Source organism: Dromiciops gliroides, chromosome 1 (assembly GCF_019393635.1).
Source record: "Dromiciops gliroides isolate mDroGli1 chromosome 1, mDroGli1.pri, whole genome shotgun sequence".
NCBI classification, from domain to species: Eukaryota; Metazoa; Chordata; class Mammalia; order Microbiotheria; family Microbiotheriidae; genus Dromiciops; species Dromiciops gliroides.
In genome coordinates this window covers 315,909,800-315,931,945 of record NC_057861.1, presented here as the reverse complement: position 1 = coordinate 315,931,945, position 22,146 = coordinate 315,909,800, and the positions used below count along the sequence as shown (strand labels likewise).

Below are 22,146 nucleotides of genomic sequence, written 5' to 3'. Positions count from 1 at the left end.
CCAACAGCATGAGCTACACACACCAGTCCGCCTGCGACGCACGCCAGATTGCCTGCTGAGCACTCGACTTCCGGGGTGCGAGCTTAAAAGGCAAGGAGAGAACGGAAGTGGGGCCTTTTTTTCCTGCTCCGCTGGTCTCCTGGCTGCGCTGCACAGACAGACGCGGACTGGAGTTTGACTCGGCCCGGCTCTCAGTTAACAGCACGCGCTTGACTCGGTCTCTCTCCCCAAAGGTGGCCTTCTGCTTTTGGTGAGTTTTATACGGAATATAGACTAAGCCTAGACTTAAGACGATTTGTATTGTATTTCTACTTTCCTATCCTTCTAATCAACATCACTTTGTGACTACCATACAATAAAAGCTCTCTCTAGAAAACCAGAAGCTTCTTCCATTTACTAGTCCGGGAGATAAATTAAGGGAAAGGTTAAGTAGGGTAGATTTATGATCTAATATCCAATTTTAATCTCACACTTCCAAACTTCCTTATTACTCTCAAGGGCACCACCATCATCCCAGTCTTCTAGCTCAGGTTTTTATCCCAGACTGCTCACTCTCTCACAATCCATAGCCAATCTGTTGCTAAGGCAGGTCAGTTTTACCTTTGTAATATCTCTTGAATATGCCCACTTCTCTCCTAACCACCTGATGCAGGCCCTCATCACCTCACACCTAGACTAAGGCAGTTGCTTTAGTTGCTCCTCTGCCACAAGTCCCCCTTGACTCCAGCCCACTTGACTGTCAAAGTGATATTCCTAAAGTACATTTCTGATCCTGTCACTCACCTATTCCATAAACTCCAGTGGCTTCCCATTATCTCCAAAATTAAAGGTAAAACCTTCTGTTTGCTGTTCAGAGCCCTTCATAACTTAGCCCCTCCTCTGCCATTCCAGTTATCTTACACCTCACATCTTCCCCCTTCCAACATATTAATTCATCCCTTGACACTCGCATCCTTGCCATTCCCCAATCAAGATGCTCTAGCTCCCAAATCCAGGCATTTTCACTGACCATCCTCCCCATACCCCATCTTTATCTCTACCTTTTGGCTTCCCAGCTAAAATCTCATCTTCTCTAAGGAAGTCTTTACAGCCCCCCCCTCCTTAATTCTAGTACTTTCCTCTATTAAGTATCTGTAATTTATACTCTGCATATCTTGTCTATACAGCTGTTTGCAAGCTGTCTCCCCCATTAGACTCTGACACCCTGAGAGAAGGAGCTGTCTTTGGCTTTTTTCTTTTTTTTTTTTACATTCCCAGCACTTAGCACAGTGTCTGGCATACAACAGGTGCTTAATAAGTATGTACTGACTGAGTGACTAGAAAAGCCCAAATTTGCTGATATTCAGAGTTCAATAAAAATATTTTCCAGGGGCAGCTAGGTGGTACAGTGGATAGAATACCGGCCCTGGAGTAAGGAGGACCTGAGTTCAAATATGACCTCAGATACTTGACACTTACTAGCTGTGTGACCCTGGGCAAGTCACTTAATCCCAACTACCTCAACAACAACAACAAAATTAAAATTAAAAAAAAAAAAGTTTTCCATTTAACTCGTATCTATCTAAGGAAATAAATACTCAGTAATAAGCATATACTTTTTGCTTGGAAGACACATATGACCCCCTGACAAACAATTCAGGCTTCAGAAATGAGTGGCAGCTATCCTAACATAAACGGCACAGTATAGCACTTTAAAGTTTGCAAAGTGCTTTATAATCATGATCCCATTTGATTTTCACAACACTGGGAAGAAGGTGCTACTATTATCTCTCTTTTACAAATGAATCAACTGAGACTGGGAGAGGATAAGTGAGTTACCCAGGATCACACAGCTAGAAAGTGTCTGAGGCTTAACTCTTCTCAGGAATACAATGATCCGAGACAATGCCAAAAGACTCATGGTGGAAAATGCTTTTCACATTCAGAAAAAGAACTATGGAGTCTGAATACAGATTGAAGCATACTATTTTCATTTTTATTGTTGCTTTTTGTTGTGGTTGTTTATTTCTTGTGTTTTTTTTTTCCTTTGTGTTGTGATTTTTCTCTTACAACATGACTAATGTGGAAATATGTTAAAAAAAGTGTCTGAGGCAGGTTTTGAATTCAAGCCTGACTCCAGTATTGGTGTTCTATCCACTCCACCACTTACTCGACCCATTAAGTAACTAAATTCATGAAAGAGGCAAATTTATTTGTAAATAATCTTCTTGAAACATCATATTAACTATAGGCAAAAAAACCTATTCATTATTTTGACATATTTAGCAAAAATGATAACTAAAGGAAATAATTTAGAACACAAAGAATTATACTTATTTTGGGTACATTATATTCAGTCAGCTTCAGACATAACATCACTATGAAGAAGGCTTTCCAAATGAACAAATATTTTAATATCCAAAGAAAACACCATACTTAAGTATTCAATAAGTCTTAGCAAGGACTTACTTGCTACTCCTGATGCAAGGCCATAAAGCAAACCTCCACCATCTGATTGCTGCTCAAAGATGTGGGTCCCAGGGGGAGGTCTCTTTTCTTGCCTGATGAAGTTATACAATAAGGTCTTCACAAGTCTGCTGGTATAGGGAAGACTGTAAAAAAAGCACATTTCAATCATGAGAGATGAATAACTTAATGTCATTAACAATCACATAATATAAAGGTTTGATGCATATTGTGGAGATTTTTTTGTTTTTTTTGTTTTTGTTTTTGGTGAGGCGATTGGGGTTAATTGACTTGTCCAGGGTCACACAATTAGTAAGTGCCAAGTGTCTAAAGCTGCATTTGAACTCAGGTCCTCCTGACTCCAGGGCCAATGCTCTATCCACTGCACCACCTAGCTGCCCCCAGGTGCATATTGTTTTAAAGCACAGTTGAGTGACCCACGTTGCAGAAATGCTGAGCCCAAGAACAAAAACTGTGAGGCCTCCACAAGAAGAGAATGGAATACCAGAGACAAGTGTTGTCTTGGCCATATTATTTCTTATATATGTATGCCTCACTACGATTGTACTCTTAAGTTTGCCAAATTAGCCCACTAAACGTGTGTGTATATTTGTGAGAAAGTGTACCCTAGGCTTTATGGGGAGGGACAGTGGTAGGGAAGGGAAGGAAGGATATTTTGTAGCTATTCATTTTACTATGCCATATCAGTAAATTAGCTGAGCTGTGTCTACTATCCACTTCAAAGTAAGCTCACCACTGGGAGCTTATGTGAAATAGTTTAAGTGATACCCAGAGTACCCTAAAATCTAGAGGTAGTAGTTGTCCTCTGTAACTTTTGGAGGGGTGTCACATTCACTTCTAGGGAATAGAAATAAGAAAGCAAAATAAACATATAACCCCAAACTACTGTTGAACTAAGTCCTGTAAGCCAAATATAATTTCTTGAATTCTAGGGATCCAAAGGAATTTTTTCAAATATATGATCAATATATAGACCCCCAAAACTATTCATCATAAAAAAGGCATGATACTGTACATGGCTCATATATTCTGAAGTAAGGATATTGTAAAATGAATTAATAAAAGACAAAAACTTACTATATTCAACAAAAAGATAATAAACTGCATCTCAACATTTCAGAAACAATGATATTTGAAATTTAAACACCCTAAACCCAAATATAACAAAAATGGAAAATGCTGCATGTTGGAGGGGATATGGGAAAGCTGGGACACTAATCTACTGTTGGTGGAGTTGCGAACAGATCCAACCATTCTGGAAAGCAATTTGGAACTATGCCCAAAGAACTATAGCACTGTGCATACCCTTTGATCCAACAATACCACTGCCAGGTTTATATCCCAAAGACATCCCCCAAAAGAAAAAAAGACCTATTTGTACATATTTATAGCAGCTCTTTTTGTGGTGGCTAAGTATTAGAAATCAAAGGAATGCCCATCAATGGGGTAATGACTAAACAAGCTGTGGTATATGATGGTGATGGAATATTATTGTGCTATAAGAAATGACAAGCAGGATGATTTCAAAAAGGTCTGGAAAGACTTGTATGAACTGACGTATAGTGAAGAACCAAGAGAACACTGTGAACAGAGACAGCAATATTGTTTGATGAAGAACTGTGAAAGAACTATTCTCAACAATTACAATGATTCAAGACAATCCCAAAGGACTACTGATGAAACATACCATCCACCTCTAAAGAAAGAACTGGTATTGATTTAACACATACTGAAGCATACTATTTTTCACTTTCTTTCATTTTTTCTTATACAAAATGACTAATATGGTAATGTTTTACATAATTGTACATGCATAACCTATATCTGAAGGAGGGGAAAAAATTGGAACCCAAAACAATGAATAAAAATGTTTATTACTTTTTAAAAAACCCCAAACCTCCCTAAACTCAGGTTCAAGATCAATTTTGAAAGATCATGAAGTCCATCTCACTGTCTTCTACCAAACTTGAAACCACATCTTCTCATCCTCCCATCCTCCTATCCTCTCATCCTCTATTTGTGAAAAGTATACAAGGAATGAAATACTACTACTTCTTTTTATAACACATTGGAGTTTACAACTATTATATGATGGAAATTCTTATTAATATCTAAACTAAATCCCCCAAATTACAATTTAAATTAATTTGTCTTATATTTGGTGAAAATGAAGAATTAGCTACAAATATCAATCAATTAATTAATTTGCATCTATTAAATGTCTGCTATATCCCAGATGAAGCAATTAGATGGCTCAGTGGAAAGAGAGCTGAACCTGGAGTCAAGAAGACCTTAGTTTAAATTCAACCTCAGGGCAGCTAGGTGGCGCAGTGGATAGAGCACCGGCCCTGGAGTCAGGAGTACCTGAGTTCAAATCCAGCCTCAGACACTTAACACTTTACTAACTGTGTGACCCTGGGCAAGTCACTTAACCCCAATTGCCTCACTAAAAAAAAAAAAATTCAACCTCAAACACTTACTAGCTATATGACCATGGGCAAGTCACTTTACCTGTGTTTGCCTAGAAGGCAGCTGGGTGGCTCACTGGATAAAGCACTAAGCCTAGAGTCATGAAGAACTGGGTTCAAATCTGGCTTCAGACTCTTAATAACTGTATGACCCAGGACAAGTCATTTAACCTCTACAAACCACTCCAGTATCTTTGCCAAGAAAACCCCATGAACAGTAGAATTCCTGGAGTCACAAAGTCAGTCATGACTGAATGACCAACCAACAACAATGTGCCAAATAATGTACAAGGCGATGGGGAAAAAATTTAGAATCCCTATCATCCAGGAGTTAGCCTTTACTAAGCCAGATGGACACAAATACAGTACTGTATAAATAAAATGTATAAAAAAATGAATTCCAAGTATAAGGGGAGGAAACATGTACCTGGAAGAATCAGGAAAGGCTTCAAGTAAAAGGCATTACCTGAGAGGAATTTTGAGGGGAATAGGAATTTTTTTTATTATTTTAGTGAGGCAATTGGGGTTAAGTGACTTTCCCAGGGTCACACAGCTAGTAAGTGTTAAGTGTCTGAGGCCGAATTTGAACTCAGGTACTCCTGCCTCCAGGACTGGTGCTCTATCTACTGCAAGGAATAGGAATTTTAAGAGGGGGAAATGAGGCAGGAGTACAGCTCAGATGTGGGGTGTAGCCTTAACCAAGGTGTAGAGACAAGAGATGGAGTGTTGTAAGGAATGGATGAGGCAATTAGGTAGAGGAGGGGAAAGAGTTCTGGATCTGGAGTCAGAAAGACCAAAGTTCAAATCCAGTATGAGACACTTTAAAGAAAATCACTTAACCACAGTTACCCACAGTTTCTTCATCTGTAAAAAAAAAAAAAAAAAAAAAAAAAAAAAAAGAGGTATTAATAGCACCTCCCTCACAGAGTTATTGTGAGGATAAAATGAGTGAATATTTGTTTGTGGGTTTTTTTTTTGGGGGGGGGGGCAGTGAGGGTTAAGTGACTTGCCCAGGGTCACACAGCTAGTAAGTGTCAAGTGTCTGAGACCAGATTTGAACTCAGGTCCTCCTGACTCCAGGGCCAGTACTTTATCCACCTAGTTGACCCAAATGAGTGAATATTTGTAAAGCATTTTGCAAACCTTAAAGTGCTATAAAAAGCTAATTATAGTAATTATTATAAGAGATAAGGAACTCTTGTCATTGTTTGTTTTTTTGTTTTGTTTTTTTTTTAAAGTGAGGCAATTGGGGTTAAGTGACTTGCCCAGGGTCACACAGCTAGTAAGTGTTATGTGTCTGAGGCCGGATTTGAACTCAAGTACTCCTGACTCCAGGGCTGGTGCTCTATCCACTGCGCCACCTAGCCGCCCCACTCTTGTCATTGTTGTTGTTGTTATCATTATTACTTACAAGGAACACTAAGAAGGCCAGTTTGGCTGAACCATAGAGCGCATTGGTAAACAATATTTTTTTCCCTACACTGGACTTGGATTTCCTTGGAATCCCTGTGAGGAATTTCCTCTGCTAGTGTGGACTGACACCTTCTCTGCACTTTGTAGTCTTAAAGAAGTTTAAATGCAATATCCTTGTATTTATAAAACATCATCCATACAATATCCTTTTACTTCTCTGAGACACAAGAATGGCAATCCCTTTCTACTTAAGTTCTTCCAAATGTACCACTTTTATAAATCTAACCCAACTTTATGGAGAGCCTTTCTACACTAAAGATGCCTCCTATCTTGTAGTCCCCTGTTCTGACTGATGAATTCCTGTCCAGGACCACCATTTCATAAACCATCCAAGCCACCCATAATCACTTCTCTTCCAACAGAAATGCAGGAAGAGTGAATAAAGACATCAGCCAACAACAGCAAAAGCAACAGAGTGGCAGCAAAGAGACCAATAAGAGATTTCTTTCTAAATGTACACAAGGAGACTGAGGGGTGAAGGCTGACATCTGGTGGAGGTAACAGTGAAGAAGTAAACAGAGGGCAATGTAAACAGAAGCTGATGACACCCTGCAAACAGCTGAATCCATGTTGTTTTGTGGGACTGCATTGAAACATGGAGGATACATGAAAGGGGAGTGAGGGAAGAAGGGAGATAGAGAAGAATTTGTGATGTGCCCGAGTCAAATCAAGAGCTAGCAATGAGGGGAAGGTGACCTCTGTGGTCACAGAAAGAGCCTACAGAAGAGCAGGTAAGGAGGAGAAAATTGAAAAATGGGGATGGAGAGGAAGGAGGCCTTACTTTGGTAGTGGGAGGAGGGTTCTACTAATGAATGCTCATATGGGTGAACAGAGATGGTCTGTGAAAGGAGATGGAGACTTTACACTGTATGTGGCCCGAGGAATTTGGTGCTTGTAGAATCTCCTTGTCCTATGTTAGGGAGGGGGAAATGGAATCGCTGGGGGCAACTGGCAGCTGAAGGAGGGAGAGAACGTGAACCCAGGGAGGAGATTTTGAGGCAAATATGTAGTGGCGGGGCAGGGGGGAGTAACCAGAAGAGGGAATCCTACCAGATCAGTGGTAGGATGCATAACCAAAGACATGGTAGGGGAAGGACCCTATCATAGTGCAGTGTTCTCTCTGATACCTGAAATAATTGGCACTGTTCTAAAAGTGAAGCACAACGAAAAAGGGGAATCCACAGGACAAGCTCTACAAGGCAGTGGCAGAAATCACCTTCAAAGGAGGGCCTAGAATGGACACTTTGGAAGCTTTGATTCCATGAGAAATCTTTTTCTCCAGAGAAAAGAGAGACTAGATAATTACAGAAGTTATGAATCAGAGAATGACAGTCTAGAGTAAAACAGAGAAGATGGATAACGAAGAGAGTGAGAGAAATTATTTTTGGAAAAGCATGGAAAAAATGAAATTTAAAAAACTAATGATAAGAACTAGTTGAAGGGGAGAGGAGGAAAGGAGAGTCTACTCAACTGAGAAGGGAAAGGGGGCAAAGAATTTTATAACCAAATAAAAACAATACAGGAAAAAAGGAACTAAAAAGCAAGACCCCAAGGGAAAGGGATAATAAATAAGAGATGAGGATCAGGGGTGAGGGGAAGAGAGACAGTGGGAACATGGTAACCTTAAAAAAATTAAAGTAATTGGAGGAATATAGTACTTTAACACTATAGTGTTTATAGCAGAAAGGGTGGAAATCTTAACTTAAAAAAAACCACACAAAATAGCATTAAAAGCAGATGGAGGAAAATATAAACCTAACTCTTATAACATTAAATATGAAGGGATTAAATGATCCAATAAAACTAAAAAGAGTGACTGGAGAAGAAAAAAAAACCCTACAATCTGTTACTTACAAGAGTCACATTTTGAAAAACAGAGACATACAGAAAATAAAACCAAGGAGATAGAAAAAAATTTACTATTCATCAAGTGAATTTTTTTTAAAATGGGAATTGAAGTCATGCTATCTGACAAAGCAAAAGCAAAACAAAAAAAAAATGTTGAAGTGTTTACTATAAGGCAGGTACCATGCTAAGTGTTGAAGATACAAAGAAAGGCAGGAAATTAATGGGGACAAGGAAAAAGTTCTTAAAGAAAGTAGGATTTTAGCTGGGACCTGAAGGAATTTAAGGAATGCCAAGAGGTAGAAATGAGGAAAGGAAAGAATTAAAGGCATGGTAGATAGTCTGTGATAATGCAGTCAAGAGACAGAGTCATGCTCAACAAATAACAAGGAGAGCAGTATTACTGTATCAGGAGTACATGGGGGGGGGGGGGGAGAAACGGAGCCAAGATGGCGGAGAGGAAGCAGCAAGCTGCCTGAGCTCTCCTTCTGTTCCCTCAAAACAAACATTAAATCAAGCCTCTGGACGGATTCTGAAACTACAGAACCTGCAAAGAGACAGAGAGACACAGTCCTCCAACCAGAGATAATTTAGAAGACTTCAGGAAAAGGTCGGTCTGACTCGGGCAAAAGGGAGGCCCAGCGCAGGGCAGCAACCCAGCGCCGAGGGGGTCGGGGCAAGTCAGCAGGAGCTGCGGGCCACAGCCGAACAACTGAGCCCCTGGAACCTGGTTCAAAAATCTGGTGGCCAAGAAGGACAGTGGAAAAACCTACCTGCACCGGCCGAGAGGGCCACGAACAGGTCGGGCAGGATCAGACGCCGGGGTCTGGCGCCTGGCTGGCCGAGCACAATCAGACAGGAAGTGCAGGGCGGGGGATCTCCACACACCATAAAGGCCTCAGAGTAAAAACCCGGTCACACAGCACCCATACCCCTGCACAAGAAGCCCAAAACAGGGACCCTGGTGCCCCCTGAGCAGACCTCAACTTAAAAAGTAAATAAATAAGCTGCAATAATGAGTAAGAAGCAAAAAAGAGCCCTCTCCATTGAGAGCTTCTGTATCAATAGGGAAGAAGCCAACACAAACTCAGATGAGGACAAAAGCCTCAAATTGCCTACATCTGAAGCCTCACGAGGGAAGGTGAATTGGTCTCAAGAACAAAAAGCCTTCCTGGAAGAGCTCAAAAAGGATTTTAAAAATCAATTGTGAGAGGTAGAAGAAAAAATGGGGAGAGAAATGAAAGCAAAACAAGAAAACTATGAAAAAAGAATCAGCAGCTTGGAAAAGGAAGCACATAATTTCACTGAAGAAAACAAAACCTTAAAAAATTCACTTGGTCAAATGGAAAAAAAGGTGCATAATCTCACTGAAGAAAACAATGCCTTAAAAATTAAAGTGGGACAGTTGGAAGATAAGGAATCCATGAGACACCAGGAATCAGTCAAGCAGGAGTACATGGAGGGAAATAAAGTGTAAAAAGACTAGAAAGATAAAAAGGCATCAGGTTATGAAGGGCTTTTAAAAGTCCCAAAAGAGGATTATATATTTTGATCTTGAAGGTAATGGGGAGCCGCTGCACTTGATGAATGGGCAAGTGACACGGCTAGATCTATATACTCGGAAGATCACTTTGATAAGTGAGTAGATTTGTGATTGGAGTGAGGAGAGACTTGAGGCAGGGAGACCATCCAATAGGCTTTCACCTTGCAAATTGATCTGATAATGCTTTCGAGATTATGCCATCTCTAGAATGGATTCTTCAATGTGCATTTTGTCTGCTCTAGCTCCCCAAAACATCATTAATACCCTTGTGACAAAAAATTATTGGAGTTTTAGCTGACTCATTTGGGAGGGGTCATACCTGGCCCACCCTGAAGTTACGTATGCTACTGAGGTCAGAAGGAGAACTCTCTATAGGCAGTTTTTGAAGTTCCTTTCTCCCTTTTCTATATTGTTATTAACATATTGTTTGCTAGCATAGGGTATTATATTGTTATTTTGGGCTGTTTCATGGAGAAAACCATACGTATTTTCTGAAGAAACAAAGGGGGAACTCGGTGGGTGGAGGCATTTCCCAGCCCCCAAGCCATGGCTGCCTTTGTTGCCAAGACTCTCCTTAAAGAGATAGGTCCTTTCTTTGGCCCACCAGCCCGAATTCATTCTGGGCAGTTCAGAGGGGAGGGAGCTTTGAACCTAAAGGTCCCTCATTATTTCCAGGACCCCAATATTTTAGCAAGTCACCCAATTAATGCTCCATATATTAAATTTTGGCCCTCACACCCTGCTGATGTCACATGGCTGCAAATCAGAGAAAATCAATCTAAATTATAGATTACCAATAAGGCAATATAGATATACACTGTGAGTGTCAGGAGGCTGTAGCAGCACATTACAAATGATAACTTGCAAATAAGAAGTGATATAAAAAATATCAACCAGGAAACTTATGCTCAGAAAAGGAGGTGGGCCACTAATGGTAGCATAGCACTAGACTCCAAAGAATGTTAAAAGACCTAAAGGAAAACCTCCAGTGGGTTCAGAAGGCTCTCCATAAAATAGTTATAGGAGAACATAAAAGAGAGTCAACATAGGCTGAGAAAGTACATATAGGTTGCAATCTGGACCAGTAGAGAAAGTATCCATATTGATGAGATCACAGATGCATGAAGTATAGTGGAAAGAGTGATCGATTTGGAGTTGAAACAGCTATGTTCAAATGCCAACTATGCCACTCACTGCAAGGAAAGTTATTTAACCTCTTTGGGCCTCAGTTTGCTCCTAAGTAAATGAGAGGTTTGTGCAAGATCAGTGACTCTCAAACTTTTTGGTCTCAGGACTTATTTACACTACTGAAAATTAATGAGGGTCACTTAACCCTAATTGCCTCACCAAAAAAAAAAAGAAAAAAAAGAAAAAAGAAAAAAGAAAGAAAGAAAATTAATGAGGAACCCAAAGAACTTCTGTTTACCTGGAATAGATATATACACTTGTGTGTGTGTGTGTGTGTGTGTGTGTGTGTGTGTGTACACAAACGTGGGGGTTGACAGAGGAAGAGGGATAAGAAAGGAAAGAAGAGAAGGGAGGAGGGAGTAGAGAAAGATATGCCATATTAGAAATTAAAACTAAAAAAATTATAAAATATTCATTATTTCATTTTAAAATAATTCATTATATACTATTAGTTTATGAAAAATGCTATATTTTCAAAAACAAAAAAATAGTGGAGTGGCATTTTTCACATATATTCAATGTCTGCCTTAAAAGAAGCCAGCTTATATCTGCTTCTGCATTCAATCTGTTGCACTGTTGTTAGAGTTGAAATTATGAAGTTAGGTCTCACACAGATAAGTAGTTGGAAAAGGGAAGACTATTTTAATAGGCAAATAAAGAGTTATTATTATGATGAAAATAGTTTTGACTTTGCAGACTCCCTTAAAGAGACATAGAGATGGGGCAGCTAGACAATGAGTAGTTCAGTTTGGCTGGAGTCCAGTGCACATGCAGAGTAGTACTTTGAGGTTCAAAGATTAAGACATTATTTTGGCCCATTAAAGACTTAAAAGCCAGCAAGTTGTCTGGTTCTTCAAAATTAATTTTTTTTTCATAAAAATATCCCTCTTATACAAACACAAAACTAATCAAAGAACATATCTGTCAAAGAACATAATTTTTTTTTAAAAAGTAATAACCAAACAAGATGGCAAGAGTGGCAGAACACAGTATGACAAGCCTCTCTTTGTCGTCCCCCCCCAACCAAAACTGAACTGGCTCTTCTCTTCAATACAGATTCTCTGGGAGCTGGAGAGGGGGTCTGTCCTGGAGCTCTTCAGCTCCCAGAGAGGGGCTATGCACAAGGGCAATAGAAGGCTATAGATCAACAGGTGGCACTCTGACAAGAATGGCTATCATCTAGCAGTTTTATCACCTATGACCCAGGCTCAAGGTCGCAGATCTAGGGCAAACAGACCCTGAACTGAAGGATGGCATTCCGGGATAAGAACAATCCATAGGCCCCAGAATCTATACTTAGAAAGGAGCCAGTTCAGAAACAACCGGCAGCCACATGTCTCAGACCTGGGGGAACAGAGAAGGTTCTCAGATTCAGTTTTTAGTCCAGGCTGCACCCTAAAAAGAAAGAACCATGGCAAGAATCCCAGACCAAGGAAAAGCCTACAGTTTTGTCACTTTGAACCTTCAGAGCTTCTCAGAAGACTAACAGTGACTGAGTCTAGCAGCATCTACTGTAGTTCACACCCAAGTCCAGGTTAGGAATCTGCAGGGCAGCAATCAGACTTTGTGTTGGATTACACTACTTTGGGAGCACCAAAACCTTGTAGATATCCAGTTTGAGCTGTGCCTGTAATCCAGGAGAAATACAACAATCAATGGCCCAAGAAAGAAGCAAGATAAAACAAAAAACCTAACACAGATATTCTCCAGTGGTCACATAACAGGCCTTAAACAAATACCACCATAAAAAGCTATTAAAGTGGGGGTGGCTAGGTGGCACAGTGGATAAAGCACCGGCCCTGGATTCAGGAGTACCTGAGTTCAAATCCGGCCTCAGACACTTGAAACTTATTAGCTGTGTGACCCTGGGCAAGTCACTTAACCCCCACTGCCCTGCAAAAAAACCAAAACAAAACAAAACAAACAAAAAAAGCTATTAAAGTGATAGTGAAACCCAGAATAAGAGAATGACTCCAAAATATCTATAAGCAAAACCTCAACAGAAAACACAGCTTAGGCATAAATTCAAATGGAATTCCTGAAAAAAGAAAAAAAGAAAACCAAGAGTTTAAAAATTGTTTTAATTTTTATAAATGAATGAAAAGGGGACAGCTAGGTGGCACAGTGTATAGAGCACCAGCCCTGGAGTCAGGAGTACCTGAGTTCAAATCCGGCCTCAGACACTTAACACTTACTAGCTGTGTGACCCTGGGCAAGTCACTTAACCCAGAGAGAGAGAGAGAGAGAGAGAGAGAGAGAGAGAGAGAGAGAGAGAGAGAGAGAGAGAGAGAGAGAAAGAAAGAGAGAGAGAAAGAAAGAAAGAAAGAAAGAAAGAAAGAAAGAAAGAAAGAAAGAAAGAAAGAAAGAAAGAAAGAAAGAAAGAAAGAAAGACAAATAAATAAATGGATAAATAAATAAACAAACAAATAAATAAATAAAAAGTACCAAGACCAAAAAATGGAAAAGAAATGAGAGATGTGGAAGAAAGAATTTTAAAAGGCACAAATGATAAAAATCCTGAAAATTAGAATGAACTCAAGAAAAGTCAATGACTTCATAAAGCAACAAAAAATATGAAAACACAGTCAAATGGTTGAAAGAAATAGAAGAAAATGTAAGAAATCTTTTAGAAAAAACAAATGACCTACAAAACAGATTGGAAAGAAAAAAATTTAAGTATTATTGAACTAGCTGAACACTATTACAAACATCATATTTCAAGAAATATTGAAAGGAAATTGCCTAGACGTCTTATAACCAGAGGGCAAAGTACATACCAGTCACCTCCTGAAGGAAACCCCAAGATGAAAAGTCCAAGGAATATTATAGCCAAAATCAAGAAATTCCAGGTCAAAGAAAAAATACTGCAAGTAGTCAGTGAGAAAGAATTGAAGTACCAAGGAGTCACAGTCAGAATCACACATGACTTAACAGCCACCACTAAAAAGGAACAGAGAACTTGGAATACTATCTTCCAGAAGGTAAAATATGTAGGTTTGCCGGGGAAAGGGAATGGTAGGAATAAATATTTATATAGTGTCTACTATGTTCCAGGCATGGTGCTAAGCATTTTATAAATATTATCTCATTTGATCCTCACAACAATCTTGGGAGGTAAGTACTATTATTATCCCCATTTTACAGTATAAGAAAATAGAGGCAAAGTGAGGTTAAGTGAGTTACCCAGAGTCACAAAGCTAGTAAGTGGCCATGGCTAGGTTTGAACTTAGGTCTGTTTGATAACAGGTCCAGTGCTTTGTGAACTATGGTGCTGCCTAGCTTCATCTTCTTCTTTAAGGTCCAGTTCAAGTCAAAATTTCTCCACAAAACTCCTGCCTATTCCAACCAACACTTATATCTACCTCAGTGAAAAGAATACTGGATGCAAAATCAGATGACCCAAATTTAGTAGTGGGTCACGTAAAGACTAAATTTGAACTTTCTAACTACAGGCCAAGTGATCTATTCCCTGTGCCATCTAGCAGGTGATTATATCCAAGAATAAGTACCCACTAATAATCCTACAGGAGGGAAAATGGATTTTTAATGAAATAGAGGAGTTTTAAGCATTCCTGATGAAAAGAAAGGAGGTGCACAAAAATATGAATCTAAGGGGGTGACCATCACCTGAGGAATGTCTGAAAAAGTTATGGTATAGAAATGGCAATGGAATACTTTTGTGCTGTAAGAAAAGATGAAGGGGATAGTTTCAGAGAAACTTTGGAAAACTGATGAACTGATGCAGAGTAAAGTGAACGTAATGAGGACAACAATTTATAAATGACAACAATATGACAGAGATGAACAACTCTGAAAGCATCAAGGACTCTGATGAGTGTAATGCCCAACTACATTTCCAAAGGATTAATGATAAAACATTCTCCCCACTTCCTGATAGAAAGGTATAGATTTTTTTGATTAAAAAAAAATTTTAAAGAAAATAATAACAAAATTCTAATTTTAATGTAATGTTCTCAATCAAATTAAATAATATTTGTAAAGTACTTAGCAGTGCCTAGAACATAGTAGGTACTATATAAATGCTTATTCCCTTCCCTACCTCCCCACAACACACACACACACCTTCTTACCCCTCTCCAAGGAAGCGACTGTTTTTGCCTTTCTTGATAACAGTGCCTTGCCCATGGTAAAGAATTAATAAATACCTGTTGATTGACTAAAAATCTCCATATTCCTTATCTCACATAACATAGCAAACTTTCACATAACAGGTGATCTAATTTACAGGTGAAAAATTGAGTCACAAAAAGCTTGTGGCTTACCCAAAGTCCCTGATAATAAGTAGCATGGGAAGGATTTGATGCTGAGGTCCTCTGACTTCAAATACAGTTCTATGTTCCACTGTACCATGCTGCCTTCTCCTCCTTCAATGAATTTTCCTTGTTTTTCTACCCTCCTCTTTCCTATTTAATTTTAGATATAAGCTTCTTACAAAGGAACAGAAAGTTACATATTTCTATAATCTCTATAATAAAATTTAAATATATAAACTATTTCTCACTTTTCCCTATGAATCTGTATAAATTGATTCCATTCCTCCTCTTCCTCCCCATCCACCCTTTTGAGCCTCTTGCTAGGCTGGTATCCATAGGGATAAATTCCCTATTTCCCTACTGTGCATTGCTACTTCCCTGTCCCCAATTCTTAATTCCTTATTAGATTACTTAGAAACCATCCCACTGTAGCATGAAGGCTACAGACTAAGACTCTTTGCTAGCAACTCTTCTCTTCCCCTTGTGAGCAGCAATAAGATTTGCAAAAACTATTTCTCTATGCCAGTTATCTTCATCTGATTCCACCTGCACTTCACTAACATTTTTGTTACCTTCTCCAAATCTCCAATTAGTAAGTCAATTTTGGCTTCTAGTCTAACAGTTGTAGTCCAGAAATCCAAAGGTAATGGAATCAGAACACAAAATTTAGAATCAGGCCTAAACTCTAGAAGACAGACATGGCCAACAGTATAATAAGTAGCCAACTGAGTAAAATCAGAGGACCACCAGAAAAGGTAGAAGACCCCAAGCAACAATCTCTCTCAACTATTTAAATAATGAGTATTTATTAAGCAGCTATAATCTCTTCCCCTTGTGAGCAGCAATAAGATTTGCAAAAACTATTTCTCTATGCCAGTTATCTTCATCTGATTCCACCTGCACTTCACTAACATTTTTGTTTTGTAAAATAGTGCTGAGATTATAGTAACATGATGCTAACGAATTTCCTCAAACATTCTCTGTTAAGTATAAGAAGTGAAATAAGGTGCTTTTCTGATAACTCTGTTAACTGCAAAGTTATTCTGATGGACCAAAAAATTGGAAAAGAAGAAAAACCACCACAGCTCATTAAAATTAACTTGGACTCAAACTTTATCAATTCACCAACCCAAAGTTTAGCGAACCTACTTGGTGTTCTCAGAGACAAGTTAAATCAATCAACCAATATAGAGACTTTACTGAGAAATTCAAAACATGTACTATCTATGAACGAAGAAAGAAGAAAAACAATATTCTTTTCTACTGATCCATTATAAAGTAGAAATGACTTTAGACTCTTGGCTATCTGCAAAAATGAACAAAAATCTTCCTTCACATGAAGTTCATTAAACAGTGAAGATTATTTTGGGGTTAAAAATGTATATGGCGGGGCAGCTAGGTGGCGCAGTGGATAGAGCACCAGCCCTGGATTCAGGAGTACTTGTGTGTGTGTGTGTGTGTGTGTGTGTGTGTGTGTGTGTAAATACAAGGAGTATGAAGAATGGTGGGATCAAGAAAAGCTTCACGTAGAAGGTGATACTTAAGCTGAAGCTTAATCAAGACATTTTATGTGGGGAGATGAAGAGGCCATGTCTTCAAGCAGGGGAAATGATAACCTCTCTCTTTCTGGGGGGTTGGTCGCTTGCTCGCGCTCGCTCTCTCTCTCTCTCTCTCTCTCTCTCATCATATATACATGTTTGTGTATATTAAATATGTATATTATATGTGTATGTTTGTGTGAATATGTATATAAAAACTTGCAAGAGTCAAAGGATATTCAGAGATTTGAAATATGGATAATTAGAGAATACAATGGTACCACTGAAAAAGATGGTGAAGAAGATCTAGTTTAATGAGGAAGATCAATTTGGCTTTGAGTTTGACAAGTTTGAGGCGAGAGTGGGAGACCCAAGGGAAAATGTATACCATGGATCTACAGATACAAAACAAAAGGACGTACACAAGAGAAAGCTAAAAAACACCCAAGACAAACTCTACAAGACTAAAACATACCATTGTCCATGCATCAGGTATTTGTGGCTTATGCTCTGTCTCAAAATTTCCTTATGGAAGAGCTGACAGGAAAGGAAAATGACCAGTGTTGACACAGCCTCTAGTGATATTCCATATGTTATATCTCTGTGGAGAGAAGAGATAACAGAATATTCATCATTTTTAAGGATTAAGCTCTATTTCTGATTTCTAAAACGAATTGTATATAACAAAAACTGAAAGTCATATCAATGTCAAATTTAAAATTTTTTCTAGGACATAAACATTTGATATTTATATGAAAAACCTAAAAATAAACAAAGAAAAAAGATGAACATCTTTTTCCAGATTTTAACTTTTACATGGGTATAAATTATATCATTTCACTACTTTACAGGTTCCAAATTCCTTTATCTATAGCTATTAGTAATGTTTTACTTTGAGAATCCATTCTAGTATTTCTAGAAAGTCTGTCCTCTATTCCTCAGGTTAATTCCACTTTCACTAGTTTAAATACCAAAATAAATAGAACTCAAAAGTTGAACATTTTTTTAAGAAAACTATGCTTGTTAAAGCTGATTATTACTGGGGGCAGCTAGGTAATGCACTGGATAAAGCATCTACCCTGGATTCAGGAAGACCTGAGTTCAAATCCAGCCTCAGGCACTTGGCACTTACTAGCTGTGTGTGACCCTGGGCAAGTCATTTAACCCTCATTGCCCCAGCCCACCCCCCTCCAAAAAAAGATGATAATTACTTAATAAACCCATTTCTTCACACCTCTAATAGACTTTGAGGCGAGGGGGGGAATGAGGGTTAAATGACTTGCCCAGGGTCACACAGCTAGTAAGTGTCAAGTGTCTGAAGCTGGATTTGTACTCAGGTCCTTCTGAATCCAGGGCCGGTGTTTTATCCACTGTGCCACCTAGCTGCCCCTAACAGACTCTTTATCTAGGCCAACTCTGCATGACAAATAAAATACCTCAATATTCCTCATTCCCTAGGTATGTTTCAAAAGATTACCCTGGATTGGAAGCCATGTTACTGTGCCTCCCAATCATTAAAGCTTGTATGAAACTGCTCAAGAAATTAGTTATAGTATCTTCTGTCCAGCTTTCAACTCCAGGATCAAATAAAAAAATCTTCTATTTTGGCATTCAAAAATCCTTCATGTGGGTTAGCGGTACCAAACCTGGAGCTCTACTATAAAGCAGCAGTCATCAAAACTATCTGGTACTGGCTAAGAAATAGAGTGGAGGATCAATGGAATAGGCTAGGCTCAGGAAATGCAGTAGTAAATGACACTAGTAATGTAGTGTTTGATAAACCCAAAGACTCCAGCTTCTGGGATAGGAACTCAGTATTTGACAAAAACTGCTGGGAAAACTGGAAGATAATATGGCAGAAATTAGGCATAGACCAACATCTGACACCTTATACTAAAATAAGGTCAAAATGGATACACGATTTAGACATAAGAGGTGATACCATAGGTAAATTGGAGAGAAAGGAATAGTCTACCTATCAGATCTTTGACCAAACAAGAGATAGAGTATATTATAAAATGCAAAATGGATGATTTTTATTACATTAAATTAAAAAATTTTTGTACAAACAGAAGCAATGCATCCAAAATTAGAAGGGAAGCAGAAAGCTGGGAAACAATTATTGAGGCCAGTACTTCTGATAAAGGCCTCATCTCTAAAATATATAGGGAACTAAATCAAATTTATAAGAACCCAAGTCATTCCCCAATTGAGAAATGGTCAAAGGATATGAACAGGCAGTTTTCTGATGAAGAAACCAAAGCTATCTATTCCCATATGAAAAAATGCTCTAAATCTCTAATGATTAGAGAGATGCAAATTAAAACAACTCTGAGGTACCACCTGACACCTATCAGATTGGCTAAAATGACAAAAAAGGAAAATAATAAATGTTGGAGAAGCTGTGGGAAAATTGGAACACTAATGCATTGTTGGTGGAGCTGTGAGCTGATCCAACCATTCTGGAGAGCAATTTGGAATTATGCCCAAAGGGCAATAAAGCTGTGCATACCCTTTGACCCAGCAATACCACTTTTGGGTCTTTTTCCCAAAGAAATCATGGAAAGGGGAAAGGGGAAAGGGACCCACATGTACAAAAATATTTATAGCTGCTCTTTATGTGGTGGCAAGGAATTGGAAGTTGAGGGGGTGCCCATCAATTGGGTAATGGCTGGACAAGTTGTGGTATATGAATACAATGGAATACTATTGTGCTGTAAGAAATGATGAGCAGGAAGAGTTCAGAGAAACCTGGAGGGTCTTATGTGAGCTGATGATGAGTGAGATGAGCAGAACCAGAAGAACATTGTACACAGTATCATCAACAACATTGAGTGTTGATCTACTGTGATGGACTATATTCTTCTCACCAACGCAATGGCACAGAAGCGTTCCAGGGAACTCGTGATGGAAGAGGATCTCCAAATCCAAAAAAAAAAAAAAAAAAAAGAACTGCGGAGTATAGATGCTGAATGAACCATACTATTTCTTTTGTTTTTGATGCTGTTGTTTTTTTCTATTTTGAGGTTTTTCATCATTGCTCTGATCTTTTCTCTTATAACATGACTAATGCAGAAATATGTTTAATGTTATTATGTGTGTGTGTGTATATATATATATATATATATAAAAACCTATATCAGATTACCTGCTGTCTAGGGGAGGGGGGAGGGAGGGAAAAAAATCCGAAATTGTAAAGCTTGTATAAACAAAAGTTGAGAACTATCTTTATATGTAATGGAAAAAAAATAAAATACTTTATTAATTAAAAAAAATCCTTCATAACCTGCCCCTGCCCCTCCCCAACCTTTCTAGTAGAAACTTCTTTTTAATCAATTAATAAACATTAATAAGGCACCTAGTACGTGCCAGCAAAAGACAATCCCTGCCCTCTGAGTTTATAGTCTAATGGGAGAGACAACAAGCAAACAAATATATACAAAGCAAATTATATAGAGAGGAAATAACTAATAGAGGGGGGAAGCTGGAAATAAGAGGAATTCAGGAGGTCTTCCTGTAGAAGGTAGGCTTTTTTTTTTTTTAAAGTGAGGCAATTGGGGTTAAGTGACTTGCCCAGGATCACACAGCTAGTAAATGTTAGGTGTCTGAGGCCGGATTTGAACTCAGGTACTCCTGACTCCAGGGCCGGTGCTCTATCCACTGCGCCACCTAGCTGCCCAGAAGGTAGGCTTTTAATAGAAACTTAAAGGAATCCAAGGAGGTCAGTGGTTGAAGTGGAAGAGGGAAACAATTCCAAACAAGGGGGACACCCAGAGAAAATTCCAGGAGCCAAGAGATGAAGTGTCTTGTTCACGGAACAGTCAGGAAGCCAGTGCTACATTAGGAAGTAAGGTATAAGGCATAAGAAAACTGGAATAAGAGGAGGGGGCTAGGTTATGAAGGACTATTAATGAATGCCAAACAGCACTTTGTATTTGCTCCTGGCGGCAGTAGGGAGCCAATGGAGTTTACGGAGTAGAGGAGGGAAGGGTGACATCATGGGATTTGTACTTTAGAAAAATCACTTCAGTGGTTGAATGAAGATGTATTGGAGCTGGGAGAGCCTTGAGGAAGTAGGGCCCACCAACAGGACATTGCAGTAATCTAGGGGTGATGTAATGAGGGCCTGTGTAGTAGCAGTGTCAGAGGAAAGACAGAGGCATTTTGGAACTTGGGCAGACTTCAAGAGATAGTGGCTAAAAGGGCCTGGTATGCCATAGAGTCAGGAAGAGTCAGACACAACGAACAACTAATCAACAATATCAACAGCTTGGATATGAGGAGTAAGAGATAATGAAGAGGGGCAGCTAGGTGGCGCAGTGGATAGTCCTGGATTCAGGAGGACCCAAGTTCAAATCTGGCCTCAGACATGTGACACTTACTAGCTGTGTGACCCTGGACAAGTCACTTAACTCCAATTGCCAGAAGAAGAAGAAGAAAGAAGAAGAAGAAGAAGATGATGATAATGAGGAATCCAGGACGACTCTCAGGTTATGAGTCTGAGGAACTGGAGAGATGTTGCTGCCCTCTATCACAAAAGGAAATGTAAGAGGGGAAATTAGTTCATTTTGGGACACACCGAATTGAAGAAGTCTACGGGACATCCAGTTTGAAAAATCTGAAAAAACAGTTGGAGATATGAGATTGGAGGTCAGCAGGGGGACTGGGACAGGAGGGGTATATCTGAAATTCATTGGCACAAGCATAGAGATGGTAATTAAATCCATAGGAGCTGATGAGATCACCAAATAAAGTAGTATAGAGGGGGGAAAGGGACCAGAAAAAAACCCTGTGGGAGACATGTTAAAGGGCATGATCTGGAGGAGAATCCAGCAAAGGAGACAGAGAAGTAGTCATAGATTAGGAGGAGTACCTAGGACAGTACTGCCCTAGGAATCCTAGGGAGAAGATGATATCACAGAGGAGAAAGAGGTCAACAATGTCAAAGGATGCAGGAGAATGAGAAAAGGCCATTAGACCTGGAAACTAAGGGATCATTAGTAATTTTGGAGAGAGCAGTTTCAGTGTGATATGGTCAAAAGCCAGATTTTAAAGAGTTAAGAAGAAAGTGAGAAGAGAGAAAGTGGAGGTATCTATTGTAGCCAGCCTTTTAAAAGAGTTTAGCTACAAGGGGCAGAAGAGAAATAAGGTAAGATTTAGTGGGTATGGAAAGATCACATGAAGGTTTTTCAGGATGGGAGGGGCACGGGCACGTCTGTAGACAGTAGGGAATGACAGCACAAGGTTGAAAACAAGTGACAGAGACAGAATGGAACGGGATCACTTGAACATAGAGAGGGGGTGGACCTTGGGAAGGAGAAAGGTCATTTCATCATGTGAAATAGGGATGA

At 39.1% G+C, this 22,146-nt stretch overlaps 1 protein-coding gene across 1 annotated transcript in view; it reads right to left on the bottom strand.

The window, feature by feature from the left end:
* Positions 1-22,146, bottom strand: part of DYM (dymeclin) — a 613,994-nt gene that overhangs the window by 438,121 nt on the left and 153,727 nt on the right. The window contains 2 exon segments of the mRNA XM_043964852.1: positions 2,449-2,591; positions 17,271-17,396. Coding sequence (XP_043820787.1) covers positions 2,449-2,591; positions 17,271-17,396 — 269 coding nt within the window.